Source organism: Parus major, chromosome 4, assembly GCF_001522545.3.
Source record: "Parus major isolate Abel chromosome 4, Parus_major1.1, whole genome shotgun sequence".
Lineage (NCBI taxonomy): Eukaryota > Metazoa > Chordata > Aves > Passeriformes > Paridae > Parus > Parus major.
In genome coordinates, this window is record NC_031771.1 from 26,093,654 (window position 1) to 26,115,535 (window position 21,882).

The 21,882-nt window shown below is 38.8% G+C and overlaps 1 protein-coding gene across 4 annotated transcripts in view; it reads right to left on the bottom strand.

Moving 5' to 3' along the window:
* FBXW7 (F-box and WD repeat domain containing 7) overlaps nucleotides 1–21,882 on the bottom strand; it is a 99,004-nt gene that overhangs the window by 10,969 nt on the left and 66,153 nt on the right. For all 4 annotated transcript variants that reach the window (XR_001521079.2, XM_015624906.2, XM_015624908.3 and 1 more), the window contains exons 2-7: nucleotides 19,496–19,578; nucleotides 16,273–16,414; nucleotides 8,964–9,098; nucleotides 4,618–4,741; nucleotides 2,635–2,771; nucleotides 879–992 (exon numbers count right to left, since the gene is read on the bottom strand). Coding sequence is in view for 3 of the 4 variants with exons in the window: in XM_015624906.2 (XP_015480392.1) it covers nucleotides 879–992; nucleotides 2,635–2,771; nucleotides 4,618–4,741; nucleotides 8,964–9,098; nucleotides 16,273–16,414; nucleotides 19,496–19,578 (735 nt within the window). In the remaining variant the exon portion in view is untranslated. The remainder of the gene's footprint in view (nucleotides 1–878; nucleotides 993–2,634; nucleotides 2,772–4,617; nucleotides 4,742–8,963; nucleotides 9,099–16,272; nucleotides 16,415–19,495; nucleotides 19,579–21,882) is intronic.

Sequence of the window (21,882 nt, forward strand, 5' to 3'; positions counted from 1 at the left end):
GCTTCCACATTATGAAGTGGATACCTTTTACATCTTAAACACGTTATCCTCAGCAGCTGTCCTGTTGTTATCTATACCATTAAAATCAAGCTAAGTGCACACAATACCAGTCTAAAAGGCAGAAGTACTGTTTCCCCAAGGCCTTTTCTACATCCTTGGTCGGTCAGTCACCTCAAAAAAAAAACCTGTGGGCTGAGCAGCTGTGATGTTCTAACATGACTGAAATGCTCAGTACTGTCTTTTTGATTGCACATATTGTTTTGCTCCTCTAAGCCAGAATTAAATTATTGAAGCTTATTAAATTCCTGCCTGAGCTGGATCTAATTTAATAGGAAATATTTAAACCTAAAGCAAGTTAATTTTTTTTTTTTCTTGTGGCTCAGCGATATAGTGGCTTGGAAAGAAAAACAAACTCTGTATTTGAAATCTGAGCCAGTAAAATGAACACTCCATTGCAAAAACTTGAAAACAATAGAAAGAACGCTAGAAGACAAGTGAGAAAAGGAGATCCAGAGGGGTAAATGCAGCCTAAGTTAAGCTTTAAGGAAGATAAAGTAATGTTTCTGTCCAAATTCTTTAGAATCCATGTCACAAACGACTCCACAAGAATAGCAGAATTGCCAAGAGAACAGGGATATATGCCAGTGGTAACATGAGCAGCATTGCAATTTCACATCAAGGTGACTTTTTTGAACTGGAGCAGTTTCTGTGTGGGAAAAGGCAACCCACATGTTTATCCAGTACAACCTCTGATTCCTGCCCCAGAGGCACCAAAGGCCACCCTGCAGTGTGGTCTGATGGCACAGCAGCATTTCTGCTGTGCCACTGCTCTACCTGTGGCTCATTTCCCAAGGAATCCAGCAGAGCAGCCACCTTACCTTGCCTGTCACTGCTGACCACACTTTGAGCGTGTTGTCGTCGGAGCCGCTCACGATGCGGTTCCCACAGAACTGCAGGCATGTGATCACATGGTCATCGTGGCCCTTGAGCACCTGGCAACCAAAAAACACAAAAGCAACGGTCACAATTTAATGCAGGAGATTAGAGAGAAGCAGGAGAAACAAAGTGCTCTTCTGATTCATAAATTACAAAATGCTAGAGTTGCTTCAGTAATAATAAGGCTCCTTAATCCCGTGTGTCAAGTCTAATTTACCGCCAGCTGGGACCAAAGAAGGTGTTTCCCTCCTTCCATGGAGTGATGCTGCATTGCTTAGCAGGAACACTACAGTTACTGCAAGCCTCCTGAAAGTACCAGGAAAAATCACTAACAAAAGCTGAATTAGTAACTGAACACTGCTCTATTCCTCCACAGTTATTCCATCTCTTTATTTTTCAGTTGAGTTACTGCTACCTTTTGTTCCAATCTTGACTAAAAAGGATGGGCTGATTATTTGCTGAGTATTGTATTCCAGTGGTCAAGGCTGACCACATCTATTTTTTTCCCTTTACCAGCCAAGTATTGTATTGTGTTAAATGCCAGGCAGCACCAAAGAAAAAAAAAATAGAAAACCATCAATTCAGTTAAATACAAACAAAAGCAACAATTTCATGTGCTGGGAATGTGGACTGAAATGCTGCTTTACAGAGGTGGGATTTTCAATGCTTGATTTTGGAAAAACTGTAATTCTGTATATCTTCTTGCAATACGGCAAAAAAAAAATCTTTAGTAGAATACATAGGAAGAAGAATTTTTTATTTAAAATATCCAAACATTTTTCAAGATGTTCATTGAAATGAAATGGCATTTAGATAATGCCAGAGGCTGTAATTTTAATAATAATTCCAAGATAACTTGATGTGGCATATCAAGGCAAGAAACACAGAACTGTTGCCAGAGATGTACATAAGTCACGGCCCAATAAACAGCAGGATATAGCCATAGGTTTTCCATGGGAATTCTTTTATTCTTATTTAATGTTGTTATTTTTATTAAGAAAACAGGTAAATGGCCTTAAAATCTAAAAAAGCCATGAATGTGGGTTTTCTTCACATTTTTGGCTGCTTGTTCATTATCAGGTTTGATTAGAGTTGCTATTTTATTTACAAAAGGTTTGAAATATTGCTTCATATCAGAAAGGATGTAATGATAAATATCAGTGTCATTAAAATAATTTTAGCATTTAGAAAACCCCACTAAACTCTTAACACAGAATAAAATTTTGTCTTCTGCTGCTCAGTTTAGAAGAGTATATTTAAAAATAAAGCATGAATTGATCACAGAACAGTTGCAGAGTATTTTTATGTTGCAACATGACCCCGCTCTACCAATACATACATATACACTGACACATGTACAATATATGTGTCTGTATGTTTAAATATAAGAATTTCCAATCAAGTTTTCATGATTACCTGTCTCCAAGAGACTGGCTTGTTTATTAGAATTCACAAAATTGTACAGAAATTCTTAGAAGAGCAGTGAAAGGATTCTGCAGTATGAAGCATAACACACTGCCAAAATGGTGGTTGGAATATAATTTAAAGCCAGGGTAAGCTAAAACACCAAGTATTTCTTTCTGTAGCAATTCACTGCTTTTTGTGCATGGATAGTCTTGTTTGTCCAAAGGAAAGAACCCGAGCCACGAGCTGATCCTGCTTTGTTCACGGCCCCGTGCACAGAGCTCAGAACCTCACCTTGGGCGATTTCAGTTCTCCCCGCCGCCAGTTGGTATCAATCCTGTGCTGTCTGATGTAGGCGCTTTTCCACGGACTGTGTATAAAGCCTGGCTTTATTACTTTCCTCCTCTTGATATGTAATGGTTCATCAATCCCTAAAATGGAATTTTAAAAAAGGGGGGGAGGGGAAGAGATGAGGACACCCCACAGGAAACACCTTCCCCCCCAAACCTTTACGGTGTCCCCTGACATTAAAATATGGCAGAAATGTAACAACCTCCTGCATGCCAACATTTCTGTGTCAGTGAAACCACCCTGTTCCTCAGAGATTTATTCTCTGTCTGTCCTTGTCAGTTCAGCATAATCATTACCATAATCACAACTGAAAATGCTCTAGTTCATCATTCCTTGCTGGCAACCTCCAAGCTTGGGTTTGGGTCTCCCTTTCTGAGGCAATGCAGCAGAACATTGCTTTTTACAAACAGGTATTGTCCAAAACACCTCCTTAACCACTTATATGCTTATTCTGGAACAGTTCAAGAAGTCAACCTTTCTGTCCATGGCTCTCCACTCCGGTCACCTATCTTCATTACCTTTAAGTTCATTGTGACTCCTGCTATTAGTGAGCTTTTAATTACTTTCTTGATCTGAAAGGCTGAGTGCTTTTGGAATTGTCCTCTCTTGGCTGGAATTTAAGTATATCTATGCCCTTTCTGACTTGACACTTAAGCAGTAGTGCTTTATTTTAGTCTTGCTACTACAGATACAGCTCTTTTTGCAATTCTCTCACCCTGCTCTCTTTTCTATGCAGCTCCTCTCTCCACTACATTTCATTATGGGCAGGAGTCTTGTCTCTTGCCAGTATGTGGATTTCACTCTTCTGCCTTTAGCCCCATCTCTGCCTGCAATATTGAATTAGGGGCTCCTTCATGTTACTGAGCAGCTCACTGAGGCTAAAGCAGGCTGCAATACTGGCCTGCTTGACTGTGCTCTCCTGCCTGGATGTATTTATTCTTACTTGTAAGCTCACAAACGTAAGCTCATTCACCTCTCAACCTCCTCCTTTTTTCTCACTCTGTCCTTTTAATACATTTTCACTGAAATTTTTAAGAGGAGAATCTTTAGAGAAGATTTTGGAGGTCAGGCACCTGCTTTCCATCACAAAAGAAAACAAATTAGTTTAGGTGTCCTCACAAATAGCCAGCTACAATTGACATTATTATGTTTTTTGAAGCCTTTGCATCAACACCTTGTCTCCATACTCCAAGACAGTCTGGACAGGTCCTGTGTCCAAGATGAGACTGCTCTGGGATCACATGTATGTGCTCTTCTACCCCGCCCCAAACAGACTTCTTGTTCCTATAATTCTCCTAAAAAATAAAAGTTTACATTCTCCGTGGGCACAAATACGTGACTACTTTCATGGGAGCCTTTTTTTGCCCATTGGTATCAGTGCTGGAGCATCATACCCTCTTGGACTGGCATGAGTAGGACAATATCCATGTGGCTAATGGACTGTGTGTCCCTCTCCAGACAAACCTTTTAGCACCTTCTCCCAATACCATGTGTCAGCTCTGCCTTAATTACCCTACAAGTGACGTGAAATGACAGCAGCCCCTCTACCAACCACTGCCACAGTTTTTCCTCCATGTTACTGCCAGGCTATACTCTATCATTTTTACACCTCAGCTGTTATTTCTTTGGGTTACATTTTGAATAAAAGTAATCCTCAAAAAAGCAAACCCAACTGTATCCTAAAAACATGCAACTGGTATACTTTATAAATAAGATATTTAAGCCTAAACTCTAGTATTCCATGGATTATTTCTATTTCCTGCTTTCAACAGAGATACATACCATGTAGCTCAAACCATAACTAGCACTAAATCTGAAGTCACACAAATTGTCTTCATAAAACTTTAAGCTTATTATGCAAATGAACTGCACTTTTTATGATGGCAACACTTCGACCATTATATCCATCCTTTTGCTCAGCCTTACCCTCCTCTTTGCATTTCTCTCTCCAGAGAAGATTATCTTCAGCCAGAATTCTCCAGTAACGACATGTCTGGGCTGCCTGCAGAAGGTCCCTGGGTTCCAGGAATGACAGCACATACAGTGCCAGCTGTAAAAAATAAGAAGAATGTGTATCTTCTGCACTGCTTTTGAAGAGAAAAGTGAAATAACTCCATTTACTATCACACATCAGGGGCTGAAATACAGAAAATTGGAACAATAAATTATTAAACAATCTCTGAAACTTAACAGACTCCAGTTTATTCCTGTGGGCATGTGGAAATATAACAATCATCATAAGTAACTAAATCCTTACAGATCATATCACAAAACGATTCTCGCATTTGCAAGAAAATAGATGTCAGCTGAAATAATTATTACATTTTTTAAAAAAAGTAAGCCACATTACTTTGAATCATTAGAAGAATTATTACCAAAGTAATTATGTCTATGTTATTTTAGCTAACAATTGCACCAAGAGTTATTTTGAGCGTTGAACTAAGAAGCATAGCGCTCACCATGTGAGCAAATAGGGATGTACACTGTGATGAGTAACGTCACCCAGAAAGCCCAAACACAGAACAAGCAAATGCTACATTCTCCAGTGCTCAGAACCACTCTGCAGCTGAAGGAAAGGCAGTGTAAGTATTGCTCATTTTCTGATGAGAATTCAAACACCCTCCTGAGTGTTACAAGGAGCTTTACGGATTGGGATGCAGTAGCATCAAGACATGTGACTTTAGTACAGCTTGTTACCAAAACCACAGGGCAAATCCTAATGACCACCAGAAAGTAAATAGAAGATGGGCTTTTCCACATGACAAAACTAAAGTTTATTGGGAAAAATTCAGACCTTGTCTGACTGACCTAAGCCATATAGTGACCATGATAAAGCCCCCAAAATCCTCCCTAGTCATGGAAAATAAGTGTAAGATGCAAGAAAGTCACAGGAAATGCAGAGAGCCCCTAAAAACTCTGCAGAAAGAACAATATTGATAAACATTAATGCAGAGAACTACTAATATGCTGACACGGTGGGGTCTTTGTCAGTAATTAACAGGATGCAGAAGCTGTCAAGGAAATCAGATCACCCACTTTTACTTCTGTTTGCCATGTATTTTGTTTAGGATTTGGAATTTAATTTTTAGCTGAAGTTATGAGATAGGTAGACTCCAGAGATTAGATAGATAGATAGATAGATAGATAGATAGATAGACAGACAGCTATAAACAGAATCTGCCCTTTAAAACAGCAAAGAATGACATTTACTAAGGAAGTCATAACTGCAGGCTGTTGACCTCAGCAGATTTTTGACTTTTATTTTGTAAGAAACATTTTGTTTTAGTAATCTAGACAAGGCAGTGACTGAGCAGGAAATAAAAATTCAGCACATCACAACTGTTTGAATTTTGGTTGCATACACATGTTGTTTGCAAGTCATCACTTGCAGCTTATGTGGAGCACACAGGATTCCACATTTGAGGAGGTGCCTTAAATGCTGTGCTAGATCCTGTAGGCACCCCAGGCCACAAATCTGAAGAACCACCTTCTCTCCTTACTCAGGGAATCAGCATTTGGGATCTGGTGTAAAGTTCTCTACTGGAGGAGCTGTACTTGTTCTTTTAGACTTTCTGTCTTCATTCCTGGTACATGAAATTATTGAAGAAGTGTTGTTTCCTAACACACATCACATAGACCTGCATGTGACAAAACTCAAACATGACACAGACCCTTTCCATTTTTTGCTGAATATTCCTCAGTTGACAGCAGTTTGTATAAATATTACTTGTCCTATCTATACAGACACAGACATTTGCTAAGCTGGTGTTAATTAAACCTATGAGCCAACTGATTCTAAACCAGGTTAAATATGGGTAACATTTATTTTAGACTACATTTATCTAAACAGTCATCAATGGTCAACACAGCCCACAGCTGACTTTAGGATTAGCAGTGGATAAAAGATGACATCCCTTTGTCTCAGCTCATGCATCTAGTTATAAGAAAATTTCAGGTAGCAAAGATCTGACCTTGAACTGAACTGGATTTAGGACTACTCTCTGTTGAAGTGTTAATAATACCCAACAGTAAGCAATCCCTTGCCTTTTTCTTCACTTACACACACAGAACCAACAACATTTCTATGGCTGATTTCAGCAAAACTATCTATTGGTTTCTCGACCCAATTTTCATAAATAAGTAATTTGAATAATTATTTCGAAAGTCTCAGCCAGAAAACGAGAGTATTTATTTCATATTAACTGTTTGACTGCCATTTTCTCAGGAGGAAAACAAACATTTCCATGGTTATTTGGCTTTTAAGTTACCGTCTTTGCATTGCAGACAATGGTTTTGAAGCAAAGCCCTCCTGTCCACATCATCTTCCTGCTCTGGTTTGGTAATAAAATCAGTGCATTGCATCCAACAGCACTGGAGATAACCACAGACATTAATGCAGAGCGACAGCCCAAGGGAGCGTGCTTTCACAGGATGCTGGCTTCACTGGGGAAGCCTCTTCATGGAATTACTGACCCCAACAAGTCGCTCGTGCCCCCACAGCTCAGAGCGTCACCCCCCACTGCAGCCAGCGCTTGGCAGCTGGGGACAGCCCTGCTGAGGAGATCTGGGTGAGGGAACAGCAGAGGAGATGGTGGAGTCAGCTCAATGGCTTTTTTTAACTTGGGTAATTTTGGTGACAGTGACTCGGGGTTAGGAAGAAAAAATTATCCAAGACAACTTCACTGGTGAAGTCAGCCTGTCATGAAGCTACACATTACAATATTCTGGTTTCAAGAGGCAGGAAACCCACTAGAAATAAATAAATTAAACATTAGTAGCTTACAGGGGAGTGAAGAAACCTAGGTGAGGAAGTTTTACTGCTAAGTACTGTATTTTTTCTGTGGAGAAATTGTGAAAACTGAAATTATAATATGATCTTTAGTTACATGGTAACTAGATCACTGGCTGCACTTCGATGAGTATTGCCACCAAATCATGCAAAGAGAACTGATCTCTTGAGTTACCAATTCTCTGTTAAATTTCCAGACTGAATAGATGCAGAAGTGGCATCTATCTGTCTCTTCAAAATATAAAGTCTCTTCTATCTCTTCAAAATATAAAGTCTTGTTGCCTTCCTCTGCCTCTGATGTTTTGGGCAGCTTTTCTAGAAATATGGCAAACATGCAAAGGTGCTGCAGAACTCTTCTCCTCTCCCAATGTCCTCTCCACTCCTTGAGAAGGCTGCTGCAGGAATTAATCCTCTAAATAGTAACCTCATGTCCTGTGTACTAAGTTAATACTTGCTGCATAAATTGATTCCAACCCTTGCAAATGCCAGCCAGCAAGGGAAGGCTGTGACACTCCCAGACTTGTGAAGATATGACAGTGTAGTAAAAGAAAGAAGGGTTTTGTACATGCAAGTATTCAAAAATAGGATATATGCCAGAAAAGAGTGTCAAAGAACAGAGACATGAAACAGTCTCCAGGTAATAAAACCATGTCAAACATAGCAACCAAATACAAACACCAGAATAACTTAAAAGAATTTGCTTTGCAAAGTGTTAGGAACTGAGACTTAACTCCCTAAAATCAATCAAGGTGAGAAGTACTATTTAGAAGTCAACTAAAATACATTTATTCAATAACTGCAGCAAATTGGGTTTATAACCTTGCATATCCACCCTCATGTTCTAGTTGTGATGACATCACAAATTACTCTTGTGTGGATGGCATTTAGTTACACACACCGAAATCTAAATCTCAGTTTCTCTTTAACTGGATACAACATGATCTGATTTTCAGTGATGGATTTACTGTAAGATGTCTGCTTAATTACAGTTTGGCTTAATCCTTAGTAAGAAGTCCTTTTCTGGGTTTGCTTTTGGTTTAATTCGTAGAGATTTTAGGGTTTCATTTGTCTAAAGTAAAATAAAAAAAAACATTAACAAAACACTCACCACTTACAGCATTAAAAATAGTGCTTACACTCACAGAATAATGTGCAGAGAGGTCTTACATCCAGAGGAACTTTTTTGTGTGTGTGTGCCCTAACAGAATTAGTTCCCAAAAAAAAGCACAATTGGCCCAATTAAGATAGATATTTTTAGAGCTATTGGGATTTTGTTTAAAGGGGTCATCTGTATTTCCAAGTATCAAAATGCTATCAAGAGATAGAGATATATCAACCTAAAATTACAGTAGCCATGCTATGGCAGTGTTCCAAACTGTGAACCTCTAACATGAGTTTACATCACCACCTTGGTAAAATTAACACAGAAGTTCTCTAAAGATGGCAGCCAATGCACTTCACAATATCATCCCATAATTCTCACCTCTTTTGGGAGCAAGGAAATGAAGTCTCTTTGAAACTGGGGCTCTATCACTTGCATCATGTGTTTTACTTGTGTTGGTTCACAACTATCAATGAGTTCATCTAAAGCAAGTAACTTCTCTGGTCCGCTCCAGCTCTGCAAGGGAAGAAGAAAAAGAAGCAGTGAGCTTTGTTTAACAAACTGCTTTGGTTTATATCAGTAAGTGCCACTGCTGTGCCAATAAGGCAAAATTAAGTTTCCCCATCGAACTATATACAAGCATATAAAAAGCCAGGAGATAAATGCTCATGCTAATGACAAAAAAATGAGGAGTTAATCAACACAAAATATTCAAAATTACTACACTAATTCATAAGCTAAGAAAGGATTTGTTATACACACACATACAGATTGGCAATTAAATAGATAATAATATTTAGTAATAATAATTGAATTAATTAAGCTTCTTTTGAAATTGATGAAATCTACACACATGCTACAGACAACGGAGGGGTTGCAACAGAATGAACTCCCTTTCTTTATTGTGCATTCAAGTAAGATGTAGCTTTTAACCTTCATGTTTCAGCTGGTAGACCAAAAATCTTGAAATAAGAGGAAAGTAAAGAACTTTCTTGAAAACTACATTAGCTTACTGTCTGCTCATTACTACAGTGTGTCCCTAAGTGCCAATGTTGTAATTTCAGAATCCTGGCTATAAACCAATGCATATTTTGCAAGTATCAATTTACACTTGAATAAACAGGGAATTTTGATTGGTAATTTTCTTACTCCACATTTTTACTAATGGGTGCTATAAGATTTGAAGATTTTAATAAGGCACTCAATTGGGAGCCCAGCAGATTAGGAGCATCATTTGTAGGGGAAAAAAATTAGTAACTTAATATACACAGAACCTAAAAATCATGTCTGAAACTCATCTGTGCTCATCAAAGAGCTTTGATTCATTATGTGAAAACAATATAAAGAAAAAAAAGTTTACAGGAAAAAACAACAGCTACTGCTAGCTGCTTTAGCAACAGAATTAGAGCACAAATAAAGCCTTAGAGAGAAAATGAGACATCACAGTTTTTGAGAGCAGATTCACATTCCTATTCTCAAATGTCTTCTCGAGTGACATTTACAAGTAAATTAGCACATACAAATGATATTACAGTTACCATAAGAGGCTAACTGAAACTTAAAAAAAAGGGCAAGATACCTTACAATTTAGATTTCTATATTAATCTGCCACGTGTCTCAGGACTTTTACTACTCATGCTGTAAATTTCTGTTCCCTGGATTTGACTCTGACAATTCACTCTGGTCTCCAGAACGCTACAATGTTTGTGTACTGTGCAGTTTCTGCAGAACAATAAGGCAAGTGAAGAAGAAGGTGAAATTTCTGAAAGTGAATGCAAAGCAGATAAATACCCAGCTTTACTCAATGTAGAAAGATCACCATATTGTATTATTTCTCCCTAATTAAAACATCAAAATATTTTAAATGTCAGTAGAAGTGTCATTTACCCAAACAATGGCCCAGGGGACTTTCAGGTGACCCAAGTCCCTTAGGGCAGTGGAGGTGGCTCTATTATGGAGCGAGCACTCTCTGGGACTGCCGTGGGAGCAGCCGTGCACAGCAGCTGCCTCACCCCACTGCCATGCCCTTGCCCTGCAGCAAATGTGTGCCAGGTACTACCCTAATGGAGGAGGAAGTTCCTGACCTGCGCCTTTCCACACACTCTGGGCAACCACTAAAATAGTTTAAGCTGGCAAGAAAACATTCCCCATCCACCTGTGTGTATGCAGTGTCACCGTGGGAGATGAGGGTTTCCATGTCTCATACCCAATATCTCAGAATATTACAAAGAAACAAGATTGTCTCAGCCAAAGTTGCAGCAGTGCTGTTGTAAACAGCTTTTATTGTGAATTTCTTTCAATAGAAACATTTGCATCACAGAGCAGTTCTCCATAAATCATGCACTGAAGAACTGTTTATCTCACCAACTTTCCAACTGCTGTTTGTTTCATTAACCCACAGCTTAGCTGTGTAATGTTAGGTACAAACATTTGCAGTCTTTAATTTCATCTGTCAGCCATGTTTGAATTTAGGAGAATTAAAAAGGGGGAAGGTAATACTTGTGCAACTTCCTTATAACATAAGATTCCAAGGTCAGTCTTCCCCTAATTTATAAGCAGCTACATTTACTAAATTAGAACAACTCTACCTGAAGAGCATTGTTTGCTGCTGTGGCAAATGTTGCTAGCAGTTCCCAATGTGTTATTGATTACTAATGTCACTGTATGCTATCTTAATCTGTAACTCTCTTACACTTAGTTGGCTTTTAAAACTTAATACAGATCCAGACAGAAAAGGGAAAAGATTCAAGAATGGGAAAGAGTTGCTAATGACTAAAAGCAGAACCCTCTTTTATCTGTCCATCATCATTAGGGGAAGGGTACAGGCAGCTTCCTACAGATCTTCTTAAGCAATCAACTGCTACAAAATGTTGTCTCTAGGACATTGTCCCCTCAGTCTTTCACTTAAACAAATAAACCTCCAGCTACAGCTGGTAAGGGGTCTCTGAGGGAATGGTCTGGCATGGAAAACTGTGAGGAAGCCTTGCCAGATGAACACAACTCTTTGCATTAATGAAGACGAGACTAGTATCAGTTTCTGGGCCTTGTAGCTTGATCCATTTGCAAGAAAACTGCGTGTAGCTCATTAGGCAGGAAGGATAAGGGGTAACTTTGTGGCTTTGATGACAAACAACAGTGAACAAATGTTGCAAAAGAGAAAGAAAAAGTAACTGTGTGCCAAACAGTTTGCAAAGTTTCAAATCTTGTTGATAACCAGAGACTTTTGAGAAAGGTGGCGTCCAGACCAGACACCTTGGATTTCTACCAGGATTTCTTCCCTCTCAAATTGAGGATCCCTGTAAAGAATATACTTTACCTTCAAAATATTTTTGATTAATTGTCTTCCTTTGCTTTCCTTTCAGTCTTCAAAACCGAAGTTTAATGTAAAATTAAACTAAAGCTTTTATTATGGGCAGAGATTCCCTTAGAAAAGGTAACTCCAGGATTCATTCACATAGCCTTTGGGAAGCCAGCAGGGCTCACTGATACTGCTCTTTGAATGACTTCAGAAACCTAAAGAAACATATCCCCTCTTTTCTCCCATATTTCAGGATTTGTCAGCCAAATCCTTTTGTCTGTTCATACCATTTCCTCATCCAGTAAAGCAGCTGCTGCAACAATGGCAGTACCTAACTGAAAACCATCCCCTTTTCCTCCTTCACTACTCTGGGTAAATGTCTCCCCTTGCTTACTATCAATATAAACCACATCTTTGCTGCTTCTGCAACTTCCACCCCATACCTTCTGTCTGACCTGCCACCTGTTTTTTATCATCATCTGTTTCTGCACCTCTCCTCTTCCATGACCTGCACTCTTCTATTGCTCAGCTCTCATCTGCTACCTTCAATTTGTACAATTACAGCTTGTAGCAATTATATCCTTTTGCTATAATAGGTATGTTAAAGACAATCTATTTTAAAGAGTTTAACTTCAGGGTGCTGTTCTCCATTACTAAGTTCTGTTAATGGTGGTCTGTCATTACTGAGACCTGCAGAAGGGCTCTTCTTGGAGCCTGTTTCTGTCCAGCTCTTGGATCAGTTATTGAAAATCCCGCCATCCCCCAACTCGAGGGTATCTCAGTCTGGATAAAAATAGCATGTAAGCCCTGAAAGAAACACCATCTACAGCTGTAGAGCTGAGCAGCAAGTAGTTTGTCACACCAGGAGGGACTCGGGAGCAGCCGGTGCTGAAGTCCCCTCACTGGCCCAGAGTCCCAGTCCCCGGTCTGGTCCCCGGGGCCGAACATTTGTGGCACATGTGATGGGCCTTGTCTAGAGGAGACGTGACTGGCTCGGACCCTACATCCCTGATAGAGGTTGGATAAGGTAGACCTTCTCCTGAAACCAGTTGAATTTGTATGTAACAGAACTGCCGTGAGAGCCAAACCAAAGGGAAATAAGCAGGGATGGGCAGGAGACCGGCTCTAAGTCTGCAGGACTCCTCTGAAATGAAACAGTAAAGTGCCAAGAGGGGCACAAAGCTGTAGTGCAGATCCCTCCAGAGCTGCATGTAGGGGTTACACAGAAACTCCAACCCGTGGCCTCGTCCCACCACGAGGCACAGAGCAGAAAATGCTGCAATGTTGGTTATGGTACAATCTTTACTGCCTGCTTCACATAAGAGGTGGACTACTCAATTTTACATGTATTCATTCCTGAACGTCTTTGGAATGGAGAATGGTAAGCAATTTGAATTTAGGTGACTAAGCGAACTATTTATGTTAAAAAAAAAAGAAAGGGAACGGTGCTCCTGTCAGCCAGATACAGCAAAAGCATTTTGGACACTCTCTAAACTGCTGTGAAAAAAAAATGCTTCCAGTTGTAGGTAAAGTGATAGCATTCACTAGTTATTCAATGTGATTACCTGTATTAGTGGGTATGGAACAATTTTTCAAAATCAATTTTCCATGAAAATGCCATTTTTTAATAAATTACTTAAATTAAAAAATCCAACGCCCGAAGTATATGAAGTAGAAAGAATGGAGAGCTGAGTAATTTTTAAAGCAAATACCAACTCTGACTGAACTTAGCATCCAGCTGACTTTGTTACCTTATTGCAAACAATTTGGTGACTTAAAACTTCCTGTAAAGGAAGAAATTATGTAAAGACACACTTGGGCACTGGGTTTTAAAAACCCTTAGAGTGGATTTTAAAAAGACCTGAAGAGCCACTGCAAACCAGAAAAAAATAAATAGGCCTTTAAAAAATTAAGTCATTTGAATCTAATAAAATGGCTTTCTATTCTTCTTTCCAGACTCCATTGAAATCCATATAAAACTTTATTTTTAAAGGAAAAGTGCAACTACACAACTGTTTCTCCCTTTAGCATTATTTTGTTATTTTCAAAATAAAAGGCTTAGATCAACCATAAAATGTAAGAACAGGAAGTACATATAAAAAGTAAATTTAAAAAAACCCTTAGAGACCATCTTAAGTTTTCTTAACATTTGCAGAGTGTTCTTGATTTTATCTGAAAAGATAACACAGGAGAAGAACTGAAGGCAAAGGTACAGGTGACAATCCTCAAAATAGCTAAGTATCACTGTCAGCTTCTGTGCCAAAGAACAGTTTTACCTGAAACAGTACATATGTCCCCCCCTAATATGCCTCTAGAAATTTAGCTTTAAAATTAACTGGAAATATAATTTCAAATAAAGTAAGAGCACTGTTAAGCTGGACTAGCAAGTACACAGTAGATGAAGAAAGCTCTCCCATTCCTGTTTCTCTAGAGGCAAAACTTTGTATTGCAAGAATGATGCTGCATGTGCCATTTAATCCTGCCCTTTGGGCAGAGCTACCTCCCCTATGAATGTGCTTTTATCATTCAGCTGTTTAAGACTTGCCCCTTTCATGAAACTCATGTGAAAAATAAGCACATAGAAAATGAGGAGGCAAGCAGATATAACACTGAGATAGAGCTCCGTGGCTCTGAAAGCTTTTCATTCAAAAGTAAGGGACTCCCTTTTGTGAATACAATAAAAACTACCAGTGACAGATGTGATCAATAAGTGCTGCTCAATGATCTCCACTTAGGGGAGAGAGGCCTCTCTCTTTCTCTCAATAGTATAGATCAACATTTAGGCATTTAGTACTGCAACTAAGTATTTTGACAAGTTGAAAGTATCTAAATATAGATGTATTAAAACATGTTTTCTGCATTACACACTGTACACATTTGTCTACATAGGCAAAATTTCATGAGTTTACAGACTGCTTAACCAAACACCCAATAGCCTTGCTCCTACTGTCATGGGTGTCTGCACCACTCAAACACTTCAGCCTTTCCTAATCTTTTTCAAAAATATGTAACTATCACTAACTATCAGTCTTACATAAAGAGATGTTACATTTTGTCAGTAACAAAATAGCTTTTGTTAGTACAAATGTTTTAACAAAATGTTAAAATACAATGTAGTATTACATTACCATATATATATATGTAGTACCATTCAAATATAATTCTCAGGGGTTAAAAAGACATATTTCTATGAACAGTCTCAAAAAAGATACACCACAGTAATTAAATGTGAATATTTTTAAGAAATTGAATGATGTGTACAAGAATCTTAATTTCAAGCTTCCACTGGTTTGAGTAGATCATAAATGTGTAAAAATGAAGAGGAAAGAGGTTCTACATTATTATTTTAATGTTCAGAACTGACAGTGATTGAGATCAATGGTATTATGTGGCAGCATGAATCAAGCCAAAAGCACACTTCTGCCTGCAAAATTGTATGATAGATACCTGTATCTACAATATTGTTCTTTTATCTTTGCCTGTTACAGTAATTGAAACAATGCCTGTATTTGTTAGTTGCTCCTTTTGAAAATGCTTTTAGAAGGAACAGTTTATTAATCAAGATAGAAAGACATAATATTTCCATTTTTCAAATCAATGACTAAGACTCATCCCTGCTTCTTAAAAACACAGAGCAAGATGTTAAGATCTCCATGGTACAGGTTGTGGACCAGTAGCAGAAGCCTGCCCCAAACCTTGCTTGTATTAACATAGACAAAATTGGCTCAGGTGCTCCCTAACTGGTGTCCAGGCAGATTTCAGTTTCAACCTGTGCAAGTGGTCCATAGCATTGTCCTTCACGTCTTCTCTTTTGTCCAGATAAATAATTTTTAGGTGTTGCTGAAGGCATTTTAAAAGATCCAAAAACCCTCTCTCCCTTCCTTCCCTCCCTCCCTCCCTTCAGCTGTGTACACATGTGCTGGCTGACATGCTCAGTACACAGAGATCAGTAAAAATACACACTGCGTTTCCTTTTAATCTATTTTTGATAAACTTTTCTTTCTATTCTTAGAAGACAGCAGACTTGTGATGAATCTAGTGCTCTAACAGCACTGAAGCAAACTATGCACCAAAGCTTGCTAGTCTCAAGTGAAAATAGCTTCAGGCCGTGCAGGTAGCCCTTACACGTTGGACAGACTTTGCAGAAAATGTGAAAGCACTAAATGGGAAGGATTATGTTATTAAGAAACCAGTTAAAGCTGTTATTTTTTGCTGAAATAGGGAACAAATATTCCTTAAAGTTGATGCCCATTTGTTATTGCAGGAGAACATGAAATCAATGGCAGAGACATTCTGGGATGTACAAGGAGGACCAACTCTACTGAAGCACTCCCTTCCATAAACCATGGAGGCAGAGTTGCTTCAGATGCTTATTTCTGCAAGCATGGTTACCTGAAACATTTTCAGCCATTCCTGGAGGCCCGACGGTGGCTGCACGGATGTAATGCGGCGCCGCTGCTGCCCCTGGCCGTTGGCTGCCCGCAGGTCCCCAAACGTCGTCGGTGTGGCAGAACATGGCACCAGCCCCGTGGTACTGCCATACAAATGAAAAGTGACAGCCATATGTAAAACATCGAGGAAAAATTCACAAGAGAACCAAAAATCCAGTACATAATTATTGCAGCAATTGCAACTATTACTTCAACTCTTTAGCTTCACGCGAAAGCATTAAGGTGAAGAATTTTTCTGCTGGTCAGACAAGAGGTCAGACTCCCACTTGGATAAATCTGCCTGCTTCTACCACTGCAGTGCTAGCCCTCCAACTGTGGGAGAAATAGGGATCACATTTCAAGGCTGAAAAATAATCACTCTGTTAACTGGCCTGTAAGTTGTGTGTAAAGATACAGGTTTACACATTCCTTGCCTGAGTATTTACTTTCCTTCTGGGCTACGCTGCTGCCTTCTGACTGGGGATGTAGGAAGCCAGATCTCAGAGTTCCACCTGTATGTGAAATGTGCTAGCACTGCTTCATCTCCAAACAGAAAGGAAAAAAAAAGTACCTATTTTTAGGTTTTAATATATTTTGTTGACAAAGAGCTAGTAATATCAAGCAGTTCTAGTGGCTTAGTGGTCTGGAATTGGGCTTTGAAACACTCTACAGTCTTTTAAAGTTAGTGTGTTGATGGAGTGACACAGGAATTAAGGGGGGGTGTAAAGTGAAAAGGAGCCAAAGGTGCTCTCTGAATCACAGTTTGATTTTTTCACTCTGACATGTTAAAAACCAGCTCATTCATATGGAATGGAGCTTTTAAAAGAGCTGGGATTAAGCTACTATTGTGGGAGTCTAAAGAAATACAGCTGACTGTGTTTTCTGGTTTGGGGTTTTTTTTGTTTGGTTTGGTTGTTGTTTTTTTCAGTTTTGGATTTGGGTTTTTTTTGTTTTGTTGTTTCGGCTTTTTTTTACATAATGTAAAGTACTTTGTCCACAGAATAAAATCAAAGCTATATTCCCTAGCAGGAAACATGGAACCACAGCAGTATTTGCACAAGCATCAACACTTCAAATACAGTGTGAGACTCCAAAAAACTCTCTGCTTTTTTGTAGGATAAACCCAGCTTTTTAGTAGGCATGAGCTTAGAGGGTTTACTGATTTTTCAGTGGTTACAGGAATAGCTTTAAATGATGCAAGGCAAGTTCATTTTAATATTTACCTCATTATGCTCTACAAATATTTCACTCTACTCTTCCTTATTCTGAAGGACAATCATAGCATGTCCTAACATTTACCCAAACTGGTCAAGAAAAGTAAAGATTGGTTTGAGCAGGCCTATTTTTAACTGTTCATTTTGCTGAGTAATAACAGAAAATGAAGCTGGTATGAAAATACTGTTTCAGAGATGAAGGATCCTCTTAATGGCATTTGTTTACTGACTTTATCTGTTATATGCAAACAAAGTTCATCAGCTGGTCAATTTTAGAGTGCCTGATCATAGGGAAAATGGAAACAAGCAGGCACAAGAACTGCATCATTTGCCTACATAATATTTAGATAAAACCAAATCAAAGAGCTTAAAAGAGGAGGATCAAATGTTATTTAAGGATTCTTTTATGCCAGTAACTACTCAAAATCCAAGCAATGTCAGTTAAAAATATTTTTAAAATAAAAATGTGATTTTACAGCTTAGTCATTCTAATCACCTGCATAGAGATTCAGCACAAGGCCTATCATTCAAGGTCCAAAATAAGGCACTTGAAATTAGCTTCTATTGGTTCTGAGCAGTATGTAGCCTTGAACTTGCCCCAGTAAACTGTAGAACAGTTACACTTTACTTTCTTCTGCTGTAAACTGGCTCTCAGTCAAAAACAGTTATTCAAAACAGGATCTAAAAGGTTCTTTCCTTTGACCTGAGATTAAACCACAAGATATTTGTTCGTGCTTCATTTTTCCTCTAGGTTTTCATTCCCCTGAAACAACGAGTCAGGTCTCTGTGGAAGTTTGACAAATCCAGCAGTTCCTCTGAATCTGACAGACACACTCGATAAAAAAAGTGTACTTCCTCTGTTGCTGAACTGTTTAGTCTTCTGGGAGTGCAGAGAACTCCCAGGGTGTCACCTGAAGAAATTGTGTCCAACAAGAGTCCTTCCATTAGACTGACTCAGAAATCAGAAGATACCACCTGCAGGCTTGGGGGGATGTGGAAGCTGCAACAAGTGCCTCTCAGCAACAACACATCACCTCCTCTAATGCTGCAGCATTTACACATCTGAAAAGCAACCCTAGGACCTGCTGCCTAACTTTTTTACTCATCACCTAATAAACTTCTTAAAGGAAGAGAAATAAACTACTTTGCAAGAGCCATCAGTGACTGAACACTACTGTAGTGTGTTCAAAAGAAATGTAATTTCCAGAGAGCCTTGGGAGGCAAACGCAACACTCATGGGAGGGACGATGCTTATAGTGGGGGAAAAACAGTGTAAATTCAAACAGGATTGGAAGCAGTGTGACATCCAAGCACAATTGTTATGGCAACTACATAGTAAGAATACACTTGTAAGGCGTGCATCCACAGCCCTGCCCTGCTGCTGCTGCTGATGGTTAGGAGTGCTTTACCCCACGCAGCACCTGACAGGAACAGCAGCAGGTATTTGTGCTTCCTGGTACCACACAGGAGTAGCAAGGAAGCGGACCAGAACCCGCAATACTTTCATATTGTGGACAGCAAGTACGCGTGTGTTCCTGTCAAGATCAGATGGTCTGCTCTGCCTACATGAATTTCCATTCTCTCATTCCTGTTACCATAGCAAAGTGATACATTTGATCACAGTTTTAATAGTCTTAGGGTTTATCGTTATGTCCCTTTTTAAAATCTGATTGACTTTATTTCCAAGAATGCTCCAGCCCTCAAAAAGTCTCTTAAGTAAATGGGCATGCTATATTTAGAATGAAACACAAACCTCATCTGAAGAAATGCAAGTCTGGCTATTTCATTAAAGCTCATCTTCAGTTCACATAATTTAAATCAGCAAGGCAATATACAAATGCTGATACCACCTCTCCTTTGCTTTACAGTGTTTTAACATTAAGAGTAGCTTAATTAATCAGGCTCAGCAATTGGAAAGACAGGATATACGCAGGAATCAGGATCCAGTGATCTGTCATTGCATTTAATTACCTTGTGTATTCTGAGACTTTGCAGGGTTTCTTTCCCAGAGAGAAAGAACGGACCTCGGAGCCATGGTCCAACTTTCTCTTCATCTGCAAGGTGAGGGAAAAAGAGTAACAACACGGATTTAGTTACACAACCAACCTTACTTATGTGTATTTCTGTAAAATTAACACATTTTTACCTTCTACTTTTATACCAAATTTCAAAAAGTTGACACGCATAAAATTACTTAATGCAATGTTTTATTTTCTAAATTCAACAATATTTGATACATGTTTTATAGGGTGCATGTATATATTATTGCTCTTTTAGGGTCCAAAATCTATTAGAATTACATTATTTTAATTCCCAAATTGTGAAAAAGTGTGAAGAACTGTGTTAGTTTATTTTGTGTTGGTTTATTCGCTAAACTGTATTCTCGCTGTCCTCCCAGGAGAGGAGGGAAGAAACTAAACCAAAGCCCTGGATTCTTTGTGTTCAGGTTCATTGCTTAGTCTCTCATTGAAATGGTTAAATTTAAGTAGCCTGTCTGAGTTATAAACCATATTTATTTCATGCCTTAAAAAAATAAAAAAAAATAAAAAAATTACTGTATCTTTTCTTCTTATACTTTTATTTTAAAGATGTACATTGAAAATATTTATAAAACTGCAGTAAAACTGACAGATTAACCAGTATTTTTTTCAAGAGGGGTAAGGATGAAAAACGCTACACCCCAGTCTCAAATGTCACCCGCAATTAGATATGATCAAAACCAAATAATGAGCAGGGCAGCTGCTAAAAGGGGAAGCCAGACTGCAAAAATTACCAAAGAGATGGAAACCAATGAAAGCCATATTTATCCAGGCAGACAAATAGAGATTACTTTCTACATATTTGGGTAATCTTTAACCACAGACTTTTGGACTAAATGAGACATACATGTGCCAAACGCAACTTCTGAGTTTTGTTGGTATTCTTTTTTTATTTTGAGATGTGATACACCACAGCAGTTTAGCCAGCTGAAGAATGTTTACTGCTGTTTACAACTGTGAGCTGCAAAATACATAAACTACTTGTATTATGTTTCAGACTCTAGTACAACCATTTGCTTCCTTTTTTTTCAAAATTTCGTGTTTAAGATGCAGTTTAAAAGTTGGCATCTTTCTTACACAACTTTGATTTGATCTTTTTAAATGTTGTATTATAACATAGTTATTTAACCATTTATTGAATCAGTCTACCTACCTAAAACAAAACACCCCAAACCCAGCAGGATTCTCTAAAGCTTAGGGTCCATCGACTTTTGTTGTGATTTTGGTTATTTATACTTTTAAAATACCCTTACGGCTTTAGCTAAGAACAGCCACTGAAGATCTCATGTTCTGCTTTATTAGTGCTCACACAGGAAAGCTAAGGCTTGTTTTTACAGGAACAGCTACAACACAACCAGAAGAGCTTGCCTTGTAGCTGTGTTTTCTTGCCCATGCCTCACATGGGACACTCCACAGCATTTCACCAGACAAGCACTGAGCCAGAACAGCCCTGCATGCTGCCGAATCACCAGCCTCACCCTCGCTGCTTCCCCACGCCCCAGGAGCACCAGCTCCCCTTGCTCCCCCCCAAAAAACCAGTTGCAAGGATCACTGAAAAATAATGGATACCATCTTTTATTGCTGTGCTAGGTGGGTGAGCCATCAAAATTATCGGAAGCGTAAGTCAGATGTTTGAGAACGAATTTCAGTATTTGACGATAGACTTTTCAGAAAGGATTTTTCCTGTTCAAGGAAAATTTTTATTTCCAGCTTGCCTTTCTGAGAGGTTATCATCATCGTATTCCTCTTCTGCTTCTCATAAGAGAGAGATGCAGTTTTGCAAAAGCACACCTTAAAAATGAAAAGTAGAAAGCCTACAGCAGAATAATCGGCTCTGGTGACTTATTCTTTTGCGTTAGCGAAGAAAACAACGTGCATTATGTTGCCTTATCGTGATTTCACCTGCTTCTTTTGGCTGGGCTTTTTTCAGACATTTTAGGCAACTTTCACATGAGGTCCACCACGCAGACCGACTTTCAGTATCTCAGAAGGTGCTAAGTAAATAGACGGTCAAAAATACCGTTTACCATATGAAGAAGATAAAACTTTCTTTACAGCACAGAGGTCTAGTGACAAGATTCACACATCGGTAAGGTCTCCGTGTAACCAAAACACAGAAACCGTCGAGCAAACATCCCTCTCAACATTTAATCTGTCGCTAGGAAAACACAACTCCTTCAGACAACGTTTATTCATCAAACTAACCGAGACTGCAGTATACCAAAAAAAATTTAAAAGAAAAAAAAAATATATATATATATTAAAAAAAAAAAAAAAAAAGAAAAGAAGGGGCAGCAAACTGCATTCCGCATCGCCGCC